The following is a 20090-nucleotide window of genomic DNA, read 5'->3' as shown; positions in this document are numbered from 1 at the left end:
CCAAAATCGATTACAAATTATAGAAAAGATAGCCTTTGTATCGGGCTCCCCAGGTGGTGGTAGTGGTAAAGAGCCCGCCTGCCAGTGCAGGAGACATAAAAGACGTGGGTTCCATCCCCAGGTTGGGAAGATCCCCTGGAGGAGGGCTTGGCAATCCACTCACGTATTCTTGTCTGGAGAATCCCATGGACAGAGGAGCCTGGCGGGCTACCTGGCGGGCTCATGACAAAGAGTCAGACACAACCGAAGCTACTTAGCACAGACCCTTTGTATCAAAGTTATAATCATGAAAACATATAATATACCTAGGGAAGAATCTAACAAAAATAGTTAAAACCTAGCATTTAAAAAGTTACAAAGCCCTATGTAGAGTCACTTAGAAGAAAGAAAAAAAAAAAAACAGTGAAGAGAGATACATGTTCATAGATTAAAAATCAGTTTGGTAAGATGTCAGTTCACTCCAAAATTGATCTGTAGACTGGAGAAGAGGATATTAGTTGTTCATTTTTTAAAAACTTAAATTGATTCTGAAATTTACCTAGAAAAGAAAAAGGCCAAGTAATAACCCTTCCACTCTTACGGAATAGTAATGAGAGATAGGGGCCACATGTGACTTGTCTTACACATAAGCAGAATTATTATCAAGGTAAAGAAATTAAGAAAATGTGGTATTGGCACAGTAAACTGTGTTTCTTCTACATGGAAACAGTGTATGGTAGAGAAATACTGCAGTTAAAGGAGAAAAGGGTAGATTTTTCAATAAATAATGCTAGGAAAATTTGTTATTGTGTGATAAAAACTGAAAGTAGATATGTGCTTGATACTGTACACAATTTTAGTTTGGATTAAAACACTTAAATACAGAAGCAAAAGTGTCCATATTTTATAAGACAGTATATGACAATATATAATGTAAGGAAATGCTTTCTCAAGTCAGATCCCCAAAGTGCAAACTAGAAAGGTGAAAACTGATCAAGTTGACTTTGTTCAAATTAAGAACTTCTAAGACACCCTAACTATGTTGGGCGGGGGGTGGGGGGGTTTGATTTGTTTTCCTTTTATCCATGAGTCCTTATCTACATGAAATACATGCTAAAGTATTTATGGGTAAAATGATGTGTTATCTTGGGTTTTCTATGAAGTATTCCAGAAGAAAAAGCATGCACGGGGAGAGAGAGAAATGAAATAATTGTAGGATGCTGATGGTGATCAAAGCTAGAGGATGGGAACAGGAAAGTGTCTGATACTCTTCTAGTTTGTGTGCATGTTTGAAATTTTTAATTTAAAGAAGAATTTTAAAGAAATTATCTGTTTTTTATGGTGACTGCCCTGGATATTCTAGAAGTCTTAACATTTGAAACGAAGTCATTTTCTGGAAAGGTCGCTTGTTAAGTGTATATCTGAAAATGCAACCTAATTTTTATCTCGGAATAGGACTTTACTTATAAATTAATAAATCATGAAACAAGCTCTATAAAAAAAAAAAGATACTCTAAAGAGATTGAAGAAACAAGTCACAAACTCAGTGAGGGTGTTTGTAACATACCTTCAAAAACTTACTGTCCAGGTATTAAGCAAAGAACTTTAAAACTCAGTAAGTAGTTTCTTAGATATGACGTCAAAAGCATAAGCAACAAAGAGAAAAGAGATAGACAAACTGGACAGCATCAAAGTTTTTACATTTTGTGCTTCAGAGGACACCATCAGAATGAAATGGCAAACCACAGAATGGGAGAAAATACTTGCAATTATATATATGATAAGGGACTTACATCTAGAATATGTAGAGAAGTCTTACAACTCATTAATTGAAAAGACAACTCAGTTTTTTAAATGGGCAATGGTCTGAACAAGACATTTCTTCACAGAAGATATACATGCAAATAGCATATGAAAACATTCTCAACAGCATTAGTTTCTAGGTAAATGCAAATCAGAACCACATCAGAATATCATTTCATACCCACCAGGATGGCGATATTCAAAAAAAGACAATAACAAGTGTTGATGAGGATGTGAAGAAGTTAGAAGCTTTATACTCTGCTTGTGGAAATCCAAAATGGTGCACCTACTTTGGAAAACAATTTGGCAGGTCCTCAAACCATTAAACATAGAATTACCATTATAACCCAGCAATTCTACTCTTATGTATGTAACCCAAATGAAGACATATGTCCAAACAAAAACTTGAACTTGAATGTTTCACTTCAGTTCAGTTCAATCGCTCAGTCGTGTCCGACTCTTCGCAACCTCATGAATTGCAGCACGCCAGGCCTCCCTGTCCATCACCAACTCCCGGCGTTCACTCAAACTCATGTCCATCGAGTCATGATGCCATCCAGCCATCTCGTCCTCTGTCGTCCCCTTCTCCTCCTGCCCCCAATCCCTCGCAGCGTCAGAGTCTTTTCCAATGAGTCACCTCTTCGCATGAAGTGGCCAAAGTACTGGAGTTTCAGCTTTAGCATCATTCCTTCCAAAGAACACCCAGGACTGTTCTCTTTTAGATGGACTGGTTGGATCTCCTTGCAGTCCAAGGGACTCTCAAGAGTCTTCTCCAACACCACAGTTCAAAAGCATCAATTCTTTGGCACTCAGCTTTCTTCACAGTCCAACTTTCACATCCATACATGACCACTGGAAAAACCATAGCCTTGACTAGACGGACCTTTGTTGGCAAAGTAATGTCTCTGCTTTTGAATATGCTACTAATATGCTATCTAGGTTGGTCATAACCCTCTGTGTTTATAGCAGCATTATTAATAATATCCAAGAGGTGGAAACAGCCCAAACATCCAGCAACTAGTGAGTGAGTAAATATAGTATATATACACAAGAGAGTATTACTCAGCCATTTCAGGAATAGAATACTGATACATTCTTCAGTGTGAACAACCCCTGAAAACATTATGGTAAGTGAAAGAAGCCAGACACAAAGGACTACATTTTAAAGGATTCCACTTAATATGCAGTGTCCAGAATGGGCTTCTCTGATGGCTCAGCGGTAAAGAATCTGCCTGCAAGGCAGGAGCTGCAGAAGATGCAGGTTCAACCCCTGGGTTGGGAAGATCCCCTGTAGAGGGACATGGCAACCCATTCCAGTATTCTTGCCTGGAGAATCCCATGGACAGAGGAGCCTGGCAGACTACAGTCCGTGGAGTCCTAAAGAGTCAGACACGACTGAGGCGACTGAGCACACAGAAGAGGCAATATTAGATAGATAATAATAGACAGAAGAGCCTGGAGTGCTGCAATCCAAGGGGCTGCAAAGAGTCCAACACAACTTAGAGACTGCACAGCAACAACAGAACAGGCAAACCTACAGAGACAGAAAGTAGCTTCATGGTCACCTAGGGGTAGGGGATGAGGTGTATGGGGGTGACGGCTAAGAGATGTGGGTTTTCATTTCCTTTCAGTGAAAATGTTCTAGACTTGATTGTGGTGATGGGTGTACTCTGAATATACTAAAAGCCACTGAATTTTACACCTTAAATGGATGAATTGAATGGTATGGAATTATATCCCAATAGAGCTATTTACAAACACTAAAAAGCAATAACTCAATTGGAAAATAAGCAAAAGGCATGTCCTGGAATTTTGTTGAAGTGTATGTGTAATACTAGATAAACTTGAAAAAATGCTCAACCTCATTCCTAATCAGGCAGATGCCACAGTAGGATACCATCATATCTCAGTTGATTCACAAAAATTTTATACTCAGGCAATACCACTTTTCCACATGTAGAGAAGGCCAGGGGGTGGGGGAAGCTCTTACCCTGTCAGAGGGGGTGTGAATTGGTACAACTGCATTCAAAAATAATCTGGCATTATTTTTAGAGGGTTGGAGATGCAAGTATTTATGACCCAACAATTCCACTCCTCAGTACCTACCTAAAGAAATTCTTCCAGTTGCGTGCTGAGATCACATGTAAGAATAGCCACATAACAAAATAGCATCGTAAAATTCAAACCTACATAAAGCTGAAATATAGTGTTTAGGATATGAGTATATATAGTAACCAAACCTGTTTTTTTTTTAAAGCAAACAAGGGAAAGATAAACCCAAAATTCAGGGTAGTGGGGATGGGAAAGAATTAAGAGAGTCTCACTGGAGAAGGAAATGGCAGCCCCCTCCAGTACTCTTGCCTAGAGAATCCCATGGACAGAGGAGCCTGGTGGGCTGCTGTCCATGGGGTCGGACAGAGTCAGACACGACTGAAGCGACTTAGCATGCGTGCATGCACTGGAGAAGGAATGGCACCCCACTCCAGTGTTCTTGCCTGGAGAATCCCAGGGACAGAGGAGCCTGGTGGGCTGCCGTCTGTGGGGTCGCACAGAGTTGGACATGACTGAAGCGACTTAGCAGCAGCACGGGGGATTTGAGGTAGTTCTTTTCCTAAACTGGATGGAGGAGTGTAGGGATATTGGGGGCTAGCGCAGGGGATACAAGGCCAAGTGTTACCTGATAACCCCACATGGAAAGAAGATTTAGACAAACTGGAGCATACATAGAATAGTTTTTCCACGCAGTTCAATATCGAATGCTAAAAATGCTGACTCTGAGGTTCTAGAAAAGGGTAACTTGTATTGAAGAAGCAAAAGGGATAAATGTTGTTGTGGGGGAAGAAACTAAGAGGACTACACAAAAAAACAGCAGCAGCAAAATGAGAGTGTTTTAGAACAGGTGTTTCTGTTTCTGTTCTGAGAGTGTTTCTGTTTCCAACAAAAGTAGTTAAAAAGAGCTCAACCCGGTGCTCGGTGACAGCCTAGAAGGGTGGGAGGGAGGTTCAAGAGTTGGGGGACACGTGTATACTTATGGCCGATTCATGGTGTTGTATGGCAGAAACCCACACAACATTGTAAAGCAGTTATCCTCCGATTAAAAAATAAACTTAAAAAATTATTAACTGAATAGTTTTCTACTTCCAATGACCTTCATTTGTCTGGGCCACAGCTACTTTATTCTTCAGTAACGCTAACTTATCCAAACATTGCCAGAGATTAGTACAAGCCCACGTGGTCATGTCCGATACTCAGTGGTTGACTTCCTCTCTTCCAGATCCCATTCACACTAAAAGATGAAGCACAGACCCGAGGAGGAGGAACCTGCTCACTGCTCCACTCCCCCTGGGTGCCTGACTCCAGTGAAGCACTCACCAGTGCTGCAAGGGGTCCAGAGTATTTTTTTGCTGCTTCAGTCCCCAATGCCTTCCAGCAGAAGTGGCAGTAGACTGTTGCCCATCAGCCAGTCCAGGCTTGTTCTGAGATGACAGGGAAACGTATCAGCTGGGTTTCGATGGAACTTGGCAGTGGGGACCTTCAGCGGATGCGATATATACCCCATCTGAGCACACGTGTATCTTTTCCCTCTTTCCCCCCCATTCCCCCACCTGCTTAGGTCTTCTCTGCCCCTCTCCTGCTACCACACAGATGATATAAAAGAGGCTCTTTGGCTATTTGCATTTTGCTTCCTCTTCTTTTCCAGACTTTGCAGTATTAAGCTTTACCTCCTACAAACCTAGAATCCCAACAACGTTATCTACCAAAGCTGTTCTTCCCTTTCCGGAGGGTTTGGGAGAAAGGGGGGGCTTGCGTCACAAGTTTCCCCGGGCGTAAAGACAAAGTCGGTGTGCCGCTGACCACATGAGCCACGGTAAATGCACCCTTTGGAATTAACTGATTTCTAAAATTAATAAAGTAAGTCTATTTTTATTTTTTTTTTCCATTTACTAATTTCCCAACAATCAGTATTCACAAACAAGACTGAAATGGGATCAACTTCTCATTTTATTTCATTGCTGGGCAATTTTTTAAACTTTGGTTAAGAAATGTGAGCTCTAAAAGAGATGCTTCATTCTTACATTTGGTTTCAGCAGATGGTGGGTCCAGGCTCTTCCCCAAGGGAAGTTCCAGCACCTGGGGTGCTGGTGCGTGTGCACGTCTCCATTACCAGACCGCAGCAGACGGGTCCTCCCATGGCGTGTGGATTTGTATCCAGTCGCACAGTGTTTACCTAAACAGTTCTCAGGATGATACAGCTCAGCCCTGCTTCCTGCTTAGCCTCTGCTTTCATGCTTCCTCATCCATCCTAGGTGGACCCTATCCAGGTCTTCTCTCTGGCTTCCACTGGAGAAAAGGTTAAAAGGTGACTGCAGAGCCCACTAAAGGTTGACTTAGCTACCGCAGGAAGCTATTGGAGGAGAATCCAGCATCTGGGGTTTCTACAACAGGGTGGTAGAGATTCAGCACTGAAATCCTAAAAAAAAAAAGGACACCCAGAAAGGCGGAGAGAAGAGGGGCTCTGTTGCCTTCTTGGTGAATGAAAACAGGTCTGAGCACATGGAAGCCTTCTCTTTCTTCATGAGGGATGAAGTCTGTCAGTTGCAGGAGAGAAGAGAAGAATGCATTCAGATGTTCCTGAGACTTCTGAGTAGTTTGAGGACCATCTTTGCTAATTTGGTTATGAATTGATTAGTAGACAAATTAGAATTCCCCCATAGCCCCCTGCTGATGTGTAGAACTGGGAAATAAGGTGTTTGGGGAGACATACCATACAGTTCTTACAAAAGAGCATAGGAAGGTATGAGTCCAGTAAAAGAACTTCTCGACCAATTAGAGTGTTTAGAATTGCCCTAGATAACCATCAGAACTGACTCCTCAGGCTAATTGCTTATTGCATTCACCACGTGCTGATCAAGTGTAAGACCAGAACTCCAGAACTCCAGGTCTCTTCCTTCATTTACCCAAGTATTTTAATGTCCTTATTATTGGTACTGGACTTCTCTTGATAACAAACTGAGCAAATCATATGATCCTCCCTCTTTACCCTTAAAGAACAGAGCCCCTCTTTACCCTTCCCCTAAAGAGGCACATATTTTAAAAGATGGACAGAAAAATGGTTTGGGTTTCTGCAGTCCTGTAAGTGACATGTGGAACAGGGAGGCTGGGCTTCAGACCCCTGCCCATATTTGTATCAGCTAAGATAAGAATAGAGCCCTAACACAGAAAGAAGATTTGGAATCACAGCAGGGCTGTTTTTCTTTGGGATCCTTCAGGAAACACTGCTCATGGCCTTAGTTTATTAGTGTGAACACAGAGGCCAGTGTTCTAGTGATGTCTAATGAGGTTGGATAAAAAGGAGGGTTTAGAACTTCCCTGGTGGCCCAGTGATTAAGAGATTGAGACTCCATGCTTCCACTGCAGGGGGCTTGAGTTTGATCCCTGGTTGGGGAACTAAGATCCCACATGCCGTGGTTCGGCCAATAAATAGCCAGGGATGGGTCGGGGGTGGGGGGGCAGTATTCTAGGGCCTGTAAGATTACTTCCCTCTTCTCAGTTAAGCCTCAAGGACCAACAATATCAGCTATAAGGCACCACTTCTTAAAATACAGTTTCTAGGTAGGCTGGACCTAACCCAGCCATAACAACATCTCTAAAGCTGCAGCCTGAAATTACATGTTTTAAATAAGCACTTGGGTGATTCTTTCACCCACTGAAATTTGAGAAGGACTGCCATCAATGAACAGACTGAAAATCTGGGCTGGCTGTAGCCATGGCTGATGAGCTAAGCATGCTGTATCTCCTCTCCAGACCCACAGGCTCCCTTTGGTAAGACAGGACAATCCCACCAGCGCTGATTTTACAGCCAGGACATAGTTCCTGAAATAAGAGTGGAAGTAAATGGCTGTCACATGGGATGGAGTGTGAGAGAGGAGCCCTCAGAATTGGCTGGGCGTAGACAAAGCAGGGGAGAAGGCAATGGCAACCCACTCCAGTACTCTTGCCTGGAAAGTCTCATGGATGGAGGAGCCTGGTGGGCTGCAGTCCATGGGGTCGTGAAGAGTCGTACACGACTGAGCGACTTCACTTTCACTTTTCACTTTCCTGCATTGGAGAAAGAAATGGCAACCCACTCCAGTGTTCTTGCCCGGAGAATCCCAGGGGCAGGGGAGCCTGGTGGGCTGCCGTCTATGGGGTCGCACAGAGTCGGACACGACTGAAGCGACTTAGCAGCAGCAGCAGCAGTAGACAAAGCAGGAGAAGAGTCTTAGTGACCAAATTCATGAGTTTAATTTGGGACAACTCAAGAAGGAGCAAGGTGAACACACAGAGACAGACACATACATACAGGCACTAACATATTGTACACATCCTACACCCTCAAATTTTAGCTTCAGAAAGTCTTTTCTTTTTTTAACCAGTGGTAATTTCAGTAGAGGAACATGCTAGATGGTTCCTCACTTATTGTAGTTGATTGCTTCAGGTGGACATGAAACCACAGTAGAATTGTGCATTGCTCAGGCACCCGTGACCTCACCTGAGAGATTGAACGTGGGGCTGTGCTTTCCTTGGCCTCTTCCATTCCAAAACTCCCTGACAAGAGGCCCATCCTCTGAAAAGGAGTCCCCGGTGAGCTCTTCTAGGGTCCGCCCGAGGACAGAATCAGCCTCATATTTGTGGGCCATTTGCCACAGACAGTTTCTCTCATTCTCACCTGAATTTATAGTGAATACACAAGCCAACACATTTCCATATGCAAAAATCACACCGGGTGATTTTTGCCCACAGTTAAATGGAGGTCAAATGGAGATGATTTCTGCCCAAATCTCAGCCACCGCCTCTGTGTGTCTGAGGATAATTGCTGCGAGAAGGAACAAAACACAGACTGAAGTACAGCCCCCCTCCCCCCACCGTGAACTCCCTGAACAGGGCAGAGGGCGGGCAGAGAGCAGCGCAGTGCACACTGTCCAGGGAATTCACAGTCAGCAGTGCCTCAGTGTTTGAGAGTCTCAGCCTTCAGATTCCAGTTCCCTCTGATCATTAGATGTGGGCATGGCATTAAGAAGGATACCTCACGAGTCAAGACTTACACCTTAGAATAAGGCTTTTATTGTTTAGAAACAATCTTCCAGAAGATGAAACGATCCAAGATTCCCCAAAAATTTTATACAAAGATTTTGAGAGTAATATTTGTATTTGTCTTTATACCTCAGTCTATGCGTCTGGGGCCAAGTCATTGTGTGGCACGTGTGCAACTTCCCTGCATGCCTCTCACGTCGTAGCACCTGCTTCCAGGAACACCAGAAGAACACGGGGTCTCGGGGTGGGGAGGTGGGGGTCAGGAGGGGAAACCCATGATGCCCCAAGGCTGCAGAGACCCAAACTCCAGTCGTGTGCGCCCTGACCTGGAAGGTGTCTAGCCAAATGTCCAAGGAGAAATAACGATCAAGGAAGAAGGCGAGAGGAGGAACCCAAGGAGCAGACCAGAGAGGGTCAGTTCCCACCCTCTACCTCGGAGTTCTGCATATCCATTGGGCCCAATATAGTTGATGACCCCCAGGACCTGCGTTACCTAGATCTTCTCCCGGAACAACCCTCAATGCCGATTGACGTCCAGGGGACAATTTGCAAAACTAACAGACTTGTCCTTAATCCCAGGTAAGTACGAGATACAATTCCGGGACTTTTGTCTTGGGAACCTGCCTAAAGAAAGATGCTTGCCTGGTATAACGTGATCCAGATGCCCCTCGAGCAGACGTGGGTCAGCGATGGATGAGCAATCTGACCTCAGCGCCAAGGGTCTTCCAGTCTGGTCCTGTCCAGGCCATTCTCCACCCCACCTTCCCCCGTAGGGTGTCCCAAATCCCGTGAACCCTGCAATGTGTCGACTCAACCACCCCTCTTCCTCCATCCCCGCCACCTCTGACACGGAAAATCCATGTCTCCTGAAGAAATCGACCTTCCCCTAACCAAACCCACACTTGCTTTACTACAGTGATTCTCAGACCCAGCAAGAAGAAGAAATGTTCCAGAAGGGGAACCCCCGTCTCAGCCATCATCTGCCTGGAGCCGGAGGTCGCGGGCCCCAGGCCTCGCAGTGAGGTCCGTCGCTGCTGTGTTTCCCGAGGGGCAGGCAGGCAGGCAGTGGTAATCCCTCCTCTCTCCCTGTGGAGGTCGGGCCTCAGCTGCACTTGCAGGACTTCACCACCATGTTAGACAGCTGCTCCACTTTGGGGGTCCTCCCGACATAGTACAGGATGGTCAGGGGCTCCAAGTCCTGGGGTACGCAGCAAGGGGAGGCTGAGGCTTCAGGGTTCAGAGTGTTGTACAGGCCCAGCACCTGGGGAGAGAGGCATCACTAAGAGGCTGGGAAAACCGAGCTTCAAGCCGGGGTCCCAGGGACTCTACAAGGTCTTGGGGCTGCTCCATAGTCTGCGTGCTTAGTCGCTCAGTTGTGTCTGATTCTGAGACCCCAAGGATGGTAGCCTGCCAGGCTCCTCTGTCCATGGAGTTCTCCAGGCAACAGTACTGGAGTGGGTTGACATTCCCTTCTCCAGGGGGATCTTCCTGACCCAGGGATCAAATCCGGGTCTCCTGCATTGCCAGCAAATTCTTTACCGTCTGAGCCACCAAAATAGGCCACTGATGTTATTTCAGAGGACCTGGCGGAACCCAGTTTGGGTGAGTGGCAGGTTGCTGCTCACAGGGAATGCAACATACGGCACTGGTCTGAGCATTACTGGTTTAAGCATGACCCCCACAACCAAGGGACTTGGAACTGATCATGAAATTCTCTTGGCTGGGAAGAAACATGCCTATGTTGGTTCCTCCTAGCTGTAACTGGTCACTTTGGTGAGGAGCTATGAGGAAATATGCTTCACAAGTTACGGCCCTCTCTCGGATTCCCCTGGAGAGAAAGACAAGCTAGCTTCAGACGTCGACTTCCCTCTCTCTCGTCTCTTCCCTTTGTTTCATGTTGGCTTCTTCTGTGTGTTTTACGTTATCTTTTAAAATAACTTCTACTTTCAAGAGAAAAGAATTATTAGAGTTCTTTATCTGATCGTAGATGGAGAGGGAAATGGCAACCCACTCCAGTATTCTTGCCTGGAGAATCCCAGGGACAGAGGAGCCTGGTGGGCTGCCTTCTATGGGGTTGCACAGAGTCGGACACAACTGAAGCAATTTAGCAGCAGCAGCAGCATCTGATCATAGAAGTCTTTTGGCCCCCAAACTCTCTGACATATGGAGTGGCATGTGACAGCTAAGTAATTCCCATAGTACAAGAGCAAATAAACAACTTAAAAGTCTGGTTGAAACTATGCAAGAAAGTTATAAAGGGTAAAATGTCACCCACTGGAGTTGGGCCCAAATCAGAACCTTCACCATAAGGGATTTTACACCCCAGATCATCATCCATCCACTCATTTAACATGCAGCCCATCATGCATCCTTTTTAAACAAGTGGCCTGGTCAGCTCAGCCCCAGCACCCCATAAGGCATGACCCTGTACCATACCGTGCTGTGGGTTGTGTCTGAGCTGCGGAGGTATGGGCATGGGCCTGAGCAGAAGTTGGCATAGTAGCCCTTAGGTTCATGGACCCATTTCCAGCCCAGATCCTGTCGGAAGTCAATGTAGAGAGGACGCACACAGCAGTTCTCCTCCAAATTGCTGCAACAATAGAAAAATAAATTACTAAAAAAAGAAAAGAAAAACTGACAAGGAAATCACTAACATAAAAACTCCACAAGTGGCCCTCATCTGGGCACCTGGAGTCCTTCCTGGTCATCATAAGAGGTGGCTCTGGTCAGTGGGACCCCAGGTTCAAGTGCACTGAGCTGTATTAACCATAAAAGCATTTTCCTCTGTTGAAGACCAGAATCCCAAGGACATAGAAGGTATAGATACATACATAAATAATATATGATGGAGAGAAAAAAGGCAAAAGTGGTCCTGTCCCTTTTACATCATGAATCAAAATAAAGACTTGAAGTGTTCCACCTAAAACCAAGCCCTAAGTGTTATTAGCCAACTCAACTTTGTTGAGCTGGTTTTACTGTTACCTCCCTAATGTGCACGCAACCAGAAATGAACTCTAAGCTCAGGCACTTACACGCTATAGTAAATGACTGCTCAGTCCAATTCTAGAGTCTATTGAATCAAAATGAGACACATCCTTCCATTAGACTCATGATTCCTAGATTACCCCCAGTGTGACTCTCAGGCCACTTTAGTTCTGTTGCCTGCAGGATTCCATTTGGCAACACCCCTTGCCAAGTGGGCATCTAGCCTGTGCTGAGACCTAGAAACTTGCTACTTCCAAAGGCAGCTATTGGCCAAAATCTGACTTCTTGTGGGTTCCCTGGTGAACCATGGTAGACATTCTTGTTTTTATACTCAAGAGCCGTTCCTACTCCTCTTCTCTCTTGCCACCTCCCATTACAGTCTGGAACACCAGATATTTGTTTTCCTGGCCTCCCTTGCAGGTAGAGATTGTCATACAACCCTGCATAGATCAATCAGACAGAAGCAGAAGTATGTAGTGGGCAAGGGCAAGTTCTGGCAGATATTTGATTCTTTATAAAAGTCAAAGATGAGGGACCTCCTTCGTGGTTCAGTGGCTAAGACTCCACACTCCCAATGCAGGGGACACAGGTTCAATCCCTGGTAAGGGAACTAAATCCCACATGCCACAACTAAAGATCTCACATGGTGCAAGGAAGATCAAAGATCCTGTGTGCTGCAACTAAGACCTGGTATAGCCAAATAAATATATATTTTTTAAAAAGTCACAGATGGAAAAGGAAAGCTGCTGGTTCTACTACTTCCCTCCTCCTCTTGTCTTGAGCACGGACAAGATGCCGAGAGCTCTAGCAGTCTTGCTTACGCTTATGTGACCATAACCAAGGGGGTGACAAGCCAACGTACTTGGCATGGTAGACTGGAAAGAGAGAAAGCCTGTGTCCTCAACAGCATTAAGCAAGCAGCCAGACCAACCCTGGGGCTGCTCCTACATACTTCTTATGAACAGGAAATCCCCCGTGGCTTAAGCCACTGGCCCTTGCAGCCAAGATCATCCATTCCTATCTGATAGGAGAGCCACACAGAACAAATGGACATGCCAGCCTTCAGACAGTTGGAGGCAACCACTCTGCCTTCCCTATACACTCCGTTCCTCACTCAACATCCCCAGTTCATTCTGTTGTTCCACAATAGGCCTGGTTTTAGATTTAAAAATCTCCCAATTCATTCTCCCCCGTTCCATTCAGGCGTCCTCCTCTCCAGCCAAAATGACCCATTCATGCACCTTCCTTTATCGGAAGTGCTTCCTCCTCCCATAACCCTACATACCCAAGCCTCACTCATCCCTGAAGACCCAGCTCCAGTTCCACACCCTTCTGAAGCCTTCCCTGCATCCACAGATGAGCTCCTTGTCCCAAATTCTTTTCTAAGATTATTTTTTTTAATGTGGACCACTTCTAAAGCCTTTTTTGAATTTGTTACAATACTTGTTATTTCTGTTTTGGTTTTATGGCTGAGAGGCACATGGGATTTAGCTCTCCGACCAGGGATTGAACCCACACCCCCTACACTGGAAGGTGAAGTCTTAACCACTGGACCACCAGGGAAATCCCATGTCCCAGCTTCTTAAAGCATTTTATCCTTCAGACCTTCCCATGGATGTGGTCATTGTCTGTCTTTAAGTAATCACTGTCTGTGCTTTTTTACCCTCCTTCCTTATAAATGAGAAACTACTCTAAAATAAGAGAAAATGGATGCTCTTTTTTTAACCTCTTTACAATGGCGGTCCAACTATTTCCAAATTCATAAATTCTCTAGCTCACTTCCCCGTTGCAAATGTAAACTTGTCTTATTTTCGCTCATCCAGTAGCATCCTTGGACCCTTCCTAGGCAACTGAGCCTTTAATGGAAAACTCTGCATTAATCTCCCTGCCACACAAGCAGACCTTAAGAGTATTTTAAAGCATGAAAACCATGGAGAGACCAAGCCTCTAATCCAAGTCATCTCAGCAACACTCTCGTCCTCCTTTAGTTTGTCCAGGCCTTTACAGGACTGTGCTGCAGAAAAACAGTGGGGCTCCCAGAAAAACAGATTTGTAAGAGGTTCTAAATCTCCATTCCCCAAGGTGTGTGTGAAAAGCATCGAGGGCCCTCAGTTGCACAAGGCTTAGGTGTGGGGCAACAGGCGAGCGGTCAATGTTGTTTCAGGAATTCACGGGTCCTGAGAGCGCCCAGGCTTACCGGAAGCAGTAATTGGTGTCCAGGGCCCGCTTCTTCCTCTGACTGTGGCCTGGGCTGTCTAGCCGGTTTGGGGGAATCATCATGAGGATTAGATGAGGGATGTGTTCCTTCTTCTTCTTAAGTCGCCCCAGATCTCCGCGGCCCGGATCATCATCGCTGTCCACACCTGCAGAAGGAAGGAAGGTGATGGTCTCCCGTCTGGGAGGGCAGGGTGGATGCTACTTTCTCATCCCATCCCCACCCTGTTCAGGAGGTGGGACGGTGGGGTATTCGAGGAAGGCATGGGTAAGACACAGCTTCATGCTACTGTCCAGCTGCAGGAACGGGAAGAGTCAATGGAAGAACTGGTATCAAGGGACCTGCAAGACGCCTGTGCTCAGATGCCCTCGGGACTCCTGAGGGTAATCCTCCAGAGGGCACAGCCCCTCCTGGGACGCTTCCTAGAGAATTTACAGAGATTCCTGAAGCATCCTTGTCACTATGAGGCTCCAACACATTCCTTTGAGTTGTCGGTTTAGATCCTGAAACTTAGAGCTTGAGGTGTGAGTCTCCTCTCATAATCTGAACTGGTCAAGATGGCATTAAGTCCCCCTATGCTTTCCAGATGTCACAATTTAAGACAGTTTGAATGGGAGCCAGAGGAACAAGAATCAACAATTGCTAACGTTCGCATCAGGCCTTCCCTGGTGGCCCAGACAGTAAAGAATCCACCTGCAACAAGGGAGACCTGTATTCGATCCCTGGGTTGGAAAGATCTCTAGAGAAGGGAATGGCAACCCTCTCCAGTATTCTTCCCCCCAAAACCCCATAGAGGAGCCTGGCGGGTTGCAGTCCATGGGGTCACAAAGAGTTGGACACGACTGAGGGACTAACACACACACACAACATTCACACTGCACTTATAGTTTCAAAATGTTTTCTCTATAAAACTCAGACAGGATCACGAGGTGTATGAAAACAGCAGAGAAACTCCAAAGGAAACCTGCTAGTTCATCTGCAAAGCCTGAAAACTGAATTTGAGTCTCAACTACAAGAAGATCTATTTTGATGGCCAGCTGCTGGCGGCTGTCCATCTCCACCAGGGACAGGAATGGGAGAAGTGAGATTTGCATGGTAACAGGATGGACAGGGAGGCCTGGCGTGTTGCAGTCCATGGGGTAGCAAAGAGTCGGACACAAGTGAGCGGCTGAACTGAACTGAGGAGGGACACGGGCCTCACGCAGACATACTAGGACTGGGAGATCGAAGGCAAGCTGGGTCGCAAGTTTCTGTTTCTGAACATCTTTATGAACAAGATAACTATTGACTGAAGTGGGAGGATTTCATCCCAATTCAGAATGTAGGTAAGGACTTCAAAGGTCTTTTGAGCTGTGAGGTTCTGTGATTAGGATGTCAAATGATTTGCTTTAAAAAAAAAAAAAAAAAAGCTCTGTTGCACATGGCAATACCGAGCCAGCACACTCTAGAACCCAACCCATGCTCTGCAACAAGAAAAGCCTGCACCTCAGTGAGAAGCCCTTGCATCACAACTAAAGAAGACCCCACATGCCACAAGTAGAGAAAGCCCGAGTGCAACAGCAAAGACTCAGTTCAGTTCAGTCGCTCAGTCGTGTCCGACTCTTTGCAACCCCATGAATTGCAGCATGCCAGGCCTCCCTGTCCATCACCAACTCCCAGAGTCCACCCAAACCCATGTCCATCGAGTCGGTGATGCCATCCAACCATCTCATCCTCTGTCTTCCCCTTCTCCTCCCGCCCTCAATCTTTCCCAGCATCACAGTCTTTTCAAATGAGTCAGCTCTTCGCATCAGGTAGCCAAAGTGTTGGAGTTTCAGCTTCAGCATCAGTCCTTCCAGTGAACACCCAGGACTGATCTCCTTTAGGATGGACTGGTTGGATCTCCTTGCAGTCCAAGGGACCCTCAGTACAGCCAAAAAAAAAAAAATTTGGTTCAGAAATAAAGTTCATGAAGGACTTCCCAGGGCTGGGGGTCAAGAGAGGCCCTGAAATGGGTACCTTTTTCCAGATACATCTCTGACCTTAGGTTTTAAATTGGTTAGTTTGACTTTGACAAACCACTTGGCCTCAGGAGTGCCTCTGTGAACCCACAACAGGGCTCCGCAAAGAAAACATAATTTCTCTGAAATTCAGAGACTGTCTAGGCTTAGCACCTTGAAAACATACTGGAAAACCAGAAATGTCTCTCAACTATTTTGCCCTCTCCATGCAAGCACCCTGAGGCCCCAAGCAGCTCAAACCCAGATGACACACCTTGGGTGGGCTCTGCAACATCTGGAAAGCCCAGCAGTCAGAGAGCTCATGCTCATGGCCACCAAAGTTCATTTCTTTTAGGGGAAATGAAGACAACTCTCATTTGCTGAGTATCCAAGCACTCTATTTCACATATGTAAGCTCATATAATTTCATGACAGCCCTATGAAAGAGGTACTCTCACCCCCAGTTTGCTGACTGAGTACAGAGAAGTAGACCAGCTTGCCTATATGATTTCAGAGGACTTACCAGCACAATACTGTCTTCCAGATGCTCATGCACTCTCTACAGAATAGGGAGTTCTTGCTTTGAGGACAAAACAGAATATGGAAAAAACCCAAAAGAACTTTCTGGCCAACCCGATACAAAACAGTCAGCCATCTCTGTGAGGGAGCTTGCTTCCTCTTCTCAGGGTCTGGCCAGGGGTCTCCTGTTTTATCTAGCTTTATTAACTCCCCCCACCCATCTTACCATAAACATCCCTTTTGTTACCTTTGAATTTGATTTCCATCAGCTCTTGAATGTTTTCCAGGATATCCCCATTGGGCTGAAAGGTGTGACAGGGACAGTGGATGCTGATTTCCAGACCTAAGTTGGATTCTGCAAAATAAGACACAGAGCTGGTGAGAAAAGCAGTCTGCGTGATGAAGCTCGCAGCCCACATACCCACGTAGCTGTCTACCCACAGCCACACACGCACGAGCCAAGGTCTCTCCTGCCACACACAGTCATGGGGCTAGAGTGGACTGAGGGTCACAGGAGACAGAAAGCGCTCCCAGAGCTATCGAGGACCTTTATGAGCATGTTGCCTCGTATTTCTGTTGTGTTATATGTCACCAAATGGAGACATAAACTAGTGGGCCTCATGCAGGAGAATTTTAATAGTCATCTATTTTTCCAAGGATGGTATTAGGGAAAAGCTGTCACCAGCCTAGTAGGGCGAAAGAATGAGGGTGCAGGAAAGGAGGAGGGAAACAGTCACCCCCCCGCTCCCCGACGTGTCAGCTGGGAGAGGAGACTTTCAACCAACCCGCTGAGAAAGGATGGAGCAGAGAGGAAGAGGAACAAGAGGTGACAAGTGTGAGGAAGCCTGGACTGCCAGGGTTTGATGACTCATATTCTGGGGCTAAAAGGCCAGCTCTGGCCCTTTCTCCTATTGGCTGTGGGATTAGGTATTTTGGTAACTAAAACTGGAAAAGCAAGGAAATTACTAAAAGGGGTTGAATATAAACTGGAAGGAAGAAAGGGAGAAAAATAAATGAAAAATTTCAACTGAATCCAGTAGTTTTGTACAGGGAAACCAGGTTGAGTCTAGGATCGTGCCAATTCTGGTGGGTAAGAACCAGGGAAGCTCTCTTGATCCAGGGCAGTGCCCAGGTATGGGAGGACGTGGGCGATGACCTCTGAGCTCAGGGTCAGCTGAGATCACCCTAGTTCTATGTGAGCATCCAGCCCTGGGGCCAACCTGGAGTCTTCCCGAAATCTGATGTCATCAGGGAAAACCCCAACGAGTCCAGCCCAGCTCAGCATCCTTCTCATGGGCAGAATGGCCCAACCCCAGAGACCGCAGGCAGCGTTGGGCAGACCTGGATGTCCCAGTTCTACTGGTTAAAAACCAGCTCAAGGGGCTTCCCCAGTGGCTCAGTGGGAAAGAATCCGCCTGCCAATGCAGGAGATACGGGTTCCATCCCTGATCTGGGAAGATCCCACATGCTGCAGAGCAACTAAGCGCGTGGGCCACAACTCCTGAGCCTGTGCTCCAGAGCCCGGGACCACAACTCCTGAGCCTGTGCTCCAGAGCCCGGGACCACAACTCCTGAGCCTGTGCTCCAGAGCCCGGGACCACAACTCCTGAGCCTGTGCTCCAGAGCCCGGGACCACAACTCCTGAGCCTGTGCTCCAGAGCCCGGGACCACAACTCCTGAGCCTGTGCTCCAGAGCCCGGGACCACAACTCCTGAGCCTGTGCTCCAGAGCCCAGGACCACAACTGCTGAGCCCACTTGCCTAGACTACTGAAGCCCGTGCCCCCTGGATCCCATGCTCTGCAACGAGAGAAGCCACCGCAATGAGAAGCCTGTGCACCGCAACTAGAGAGTAGCCCCTGCTGTCCACAATTACAGGAAGCCCACACTCAGCAACAAAGATGAGCACAGTCATAAATAATCAAAAAAAAAAAAAAAAAAAACCAGCTCAGTCCCTTCTTCCATAAACTCCAGATCCCAGCTTTATCTATCCCACCCTAGTCATGGCAGCATCTGGGACACATTGACACCTGCTGAGCCTTCTGTTCCAGGTGAGCTCTGGTAGGGAGGGGAGGAGTCAACATAAGAAGGATGCTGAGCCCGAGATGGAGAACTAGAAGTGAACAGAGAGGGAGGCATAAGGAGTGTACTCTTTCTGGTTTAAGGCAGGTAGTAGGAGCTGGAGTAGCTGAAACGGGCTACATAAAACATAAAAACATAAAACTACATAAAAAATAGTACACTTCTATTACCCAGAAGAATTTTCAGTCCAGGAGAGACTGAAAGTCCCATGGGTCTGTGAGTTAGAAGGGTGAGATGCAGATGTGTTGGGGACAGTTAGGGTTAGGGTACAGGTGGTGAATGTGAGATGGTGCCTGGCTTAGCTAACAGGCTCCATCTAGGTAGGAGGCTCACAGAATGATGGGGACAATCACCAACGTTTGTTGAGTGTTGCTGCCTACATGCTCTAAGACTCTGCATGCCTTAACTCATGTATGCTGCTGCTGCTAAGTCGCTTCAGTCATGTCCCACTCTGTGCGACCCCATAGATGGCAGCCCACCAGGCTTCTCCGTCCATGGGATTCTCCAGGCAAGAACACTGGAGTGGGTTGCCATTTCCTTCTCCAATGCATGAAAGTGGAAAGTGAAAGTGAAGTCGCTCAGTTGTGTCCAACTCTTAGTGACCCCATGGACTGCAGCCTACCAGGCTCCTCCATCCATGGGATTTTCCAGGCAACAGTACTGGAGTGGGGTGCCATTGCCTTCTCCCTAACTCATGTATGTAATCATACTAATCCTACAGAGCAGGGACTGTTATTTCTCCCCAACCATTATCCACATGAGGACACTGAGGCTCAGGGAAAATTAAATGGCTTGATGGGGGTGTCCAGTAAGTGGTAGAACCAAGATTAAAACACAGGCAGCCTGACATCACAGCCACACTCATGACTGTTCGAAACAAAGAGGAACAAAGAGGGCCCAGCAGGGACCACCAAGGAAGATGCCCACCCAGTCACTGAGACACAAAACAGTTGTGTTTTCCCAGTGTGCCCCTGTCCTGAGCCGAGGCACTTGGCGTGCTCCCCACCCGCCCTGCTCGGGGAGGCCTGGCTCTGCACACAGAGCCAACACATTGGACCAATTGCACAAGAGGGTGGGGACTGGGCCCCCAACCCTGGAGAGGGCTCCAGCTGGCTCTTAGCCCAGAAGGGAACTGGTGCAGAGCAGGCTCTCTGATGTTTGCTGAACTAATACAAGACTGGGCCTGTGACTCAGTTTCCTCACAGTCCACACCGCCGACTCCTCCATTTGCAGTCCATTTACCACTTTGTTTGGGGCCAAGAACCCTCAAGAGACTCAGAAACTCTGCAGAGTAAAGGTCTGTGTCTGACTCCCCCGAACACGGGGTGGGCAGCATCTGCTGGAGTGGGAACGGAAGGTTCCAGGGAAGAACTAACCTCAGAATTGGCAGCGGTGTGGATGGTGGGTGGGACACCCATAGGTTTTATTACGAAATTATCTTTTTTGATGTCTCAAG

The 20090-nt window shown here is 46.7% G+C and overlaps 2 protein-coding genes across 53 annotated transcripts in view; one reads left to right on the top strand and one right to left on the bottom strand.

Moving 5' to 3' along the window:
* The window catches only part of TTLL5 (tubulin tyrosine ligase like 5), a 316623-nt gene extending 310914 nt beyond the window's left edge, over positions 1-5709 (top strand). For all 49 annotated transcript variants that reach the window (XM_086319545.1, XM_086319536.1, XM_086319563.1 and 46 more), the window contains one exon: positions 5057-5709. Coding sequence is in view for 36 of the 49 variants with exons in the window: in XM_086319536.1 (XP_086175662.1) it covers positions 5057-5227 (171 nt within the window). In the remaining 13 variants the exon portion in view is untranslated. The remainder of the gene's footprint in view (positions 1-5056) is intronic.
* Positions 5710-8863: 3154 nt separating this feature from the next.
* The window catches only part of TGFB3 (transforming growth factor beta 3), a 33210-nt gene continuing 21983 nt past the window's right edge, over positions 8864-20090 (bottom strand). For all 4 annotated transcript variants that reach the window (XM_086319584.1, XM_086319583.1, XM_086319582.1 and 1 more), the window contains 4 exons: positions 16802-16909; positions 14039-14204; positions 11293-11446; positions 8864-10117 (listed from right to left, as the gene is read on the bottom strand). In XM_086319584.1, coding sequence (XP_086175710.1) covers positions 9959-10117; positions 11293-11446; positions 14039-14204; positions 16802-16909 — 587 coding nt within the window. In that variant the 3' untranslated portion in view covers positions 8864-9958. The remainder of the gene's footprint in view (positions 10118-11292; positions 11447-14038; positions 14205-16801; positions 16910-20090) is intronic.

This window comes from Bos grunniens, chromosome 10 (assembly GCF_055505025.1).
Source record: "Bos grunniens cultivar Pamir isolate PY7600 chromosome 10, Bosgru_T2T1.0, whole genome shotgun sequence".
NCBI classification, from domain to species: Eukaryota; Metazoa; Chordata; class Mammalia; order Artiodactyla; family Bovidae; genus Bos; species Bos grunniens.
Note: the sequence above shows the minus strand (reverse complement) of the source record. Positions and strands in the feature narration are given on the sequence as shown.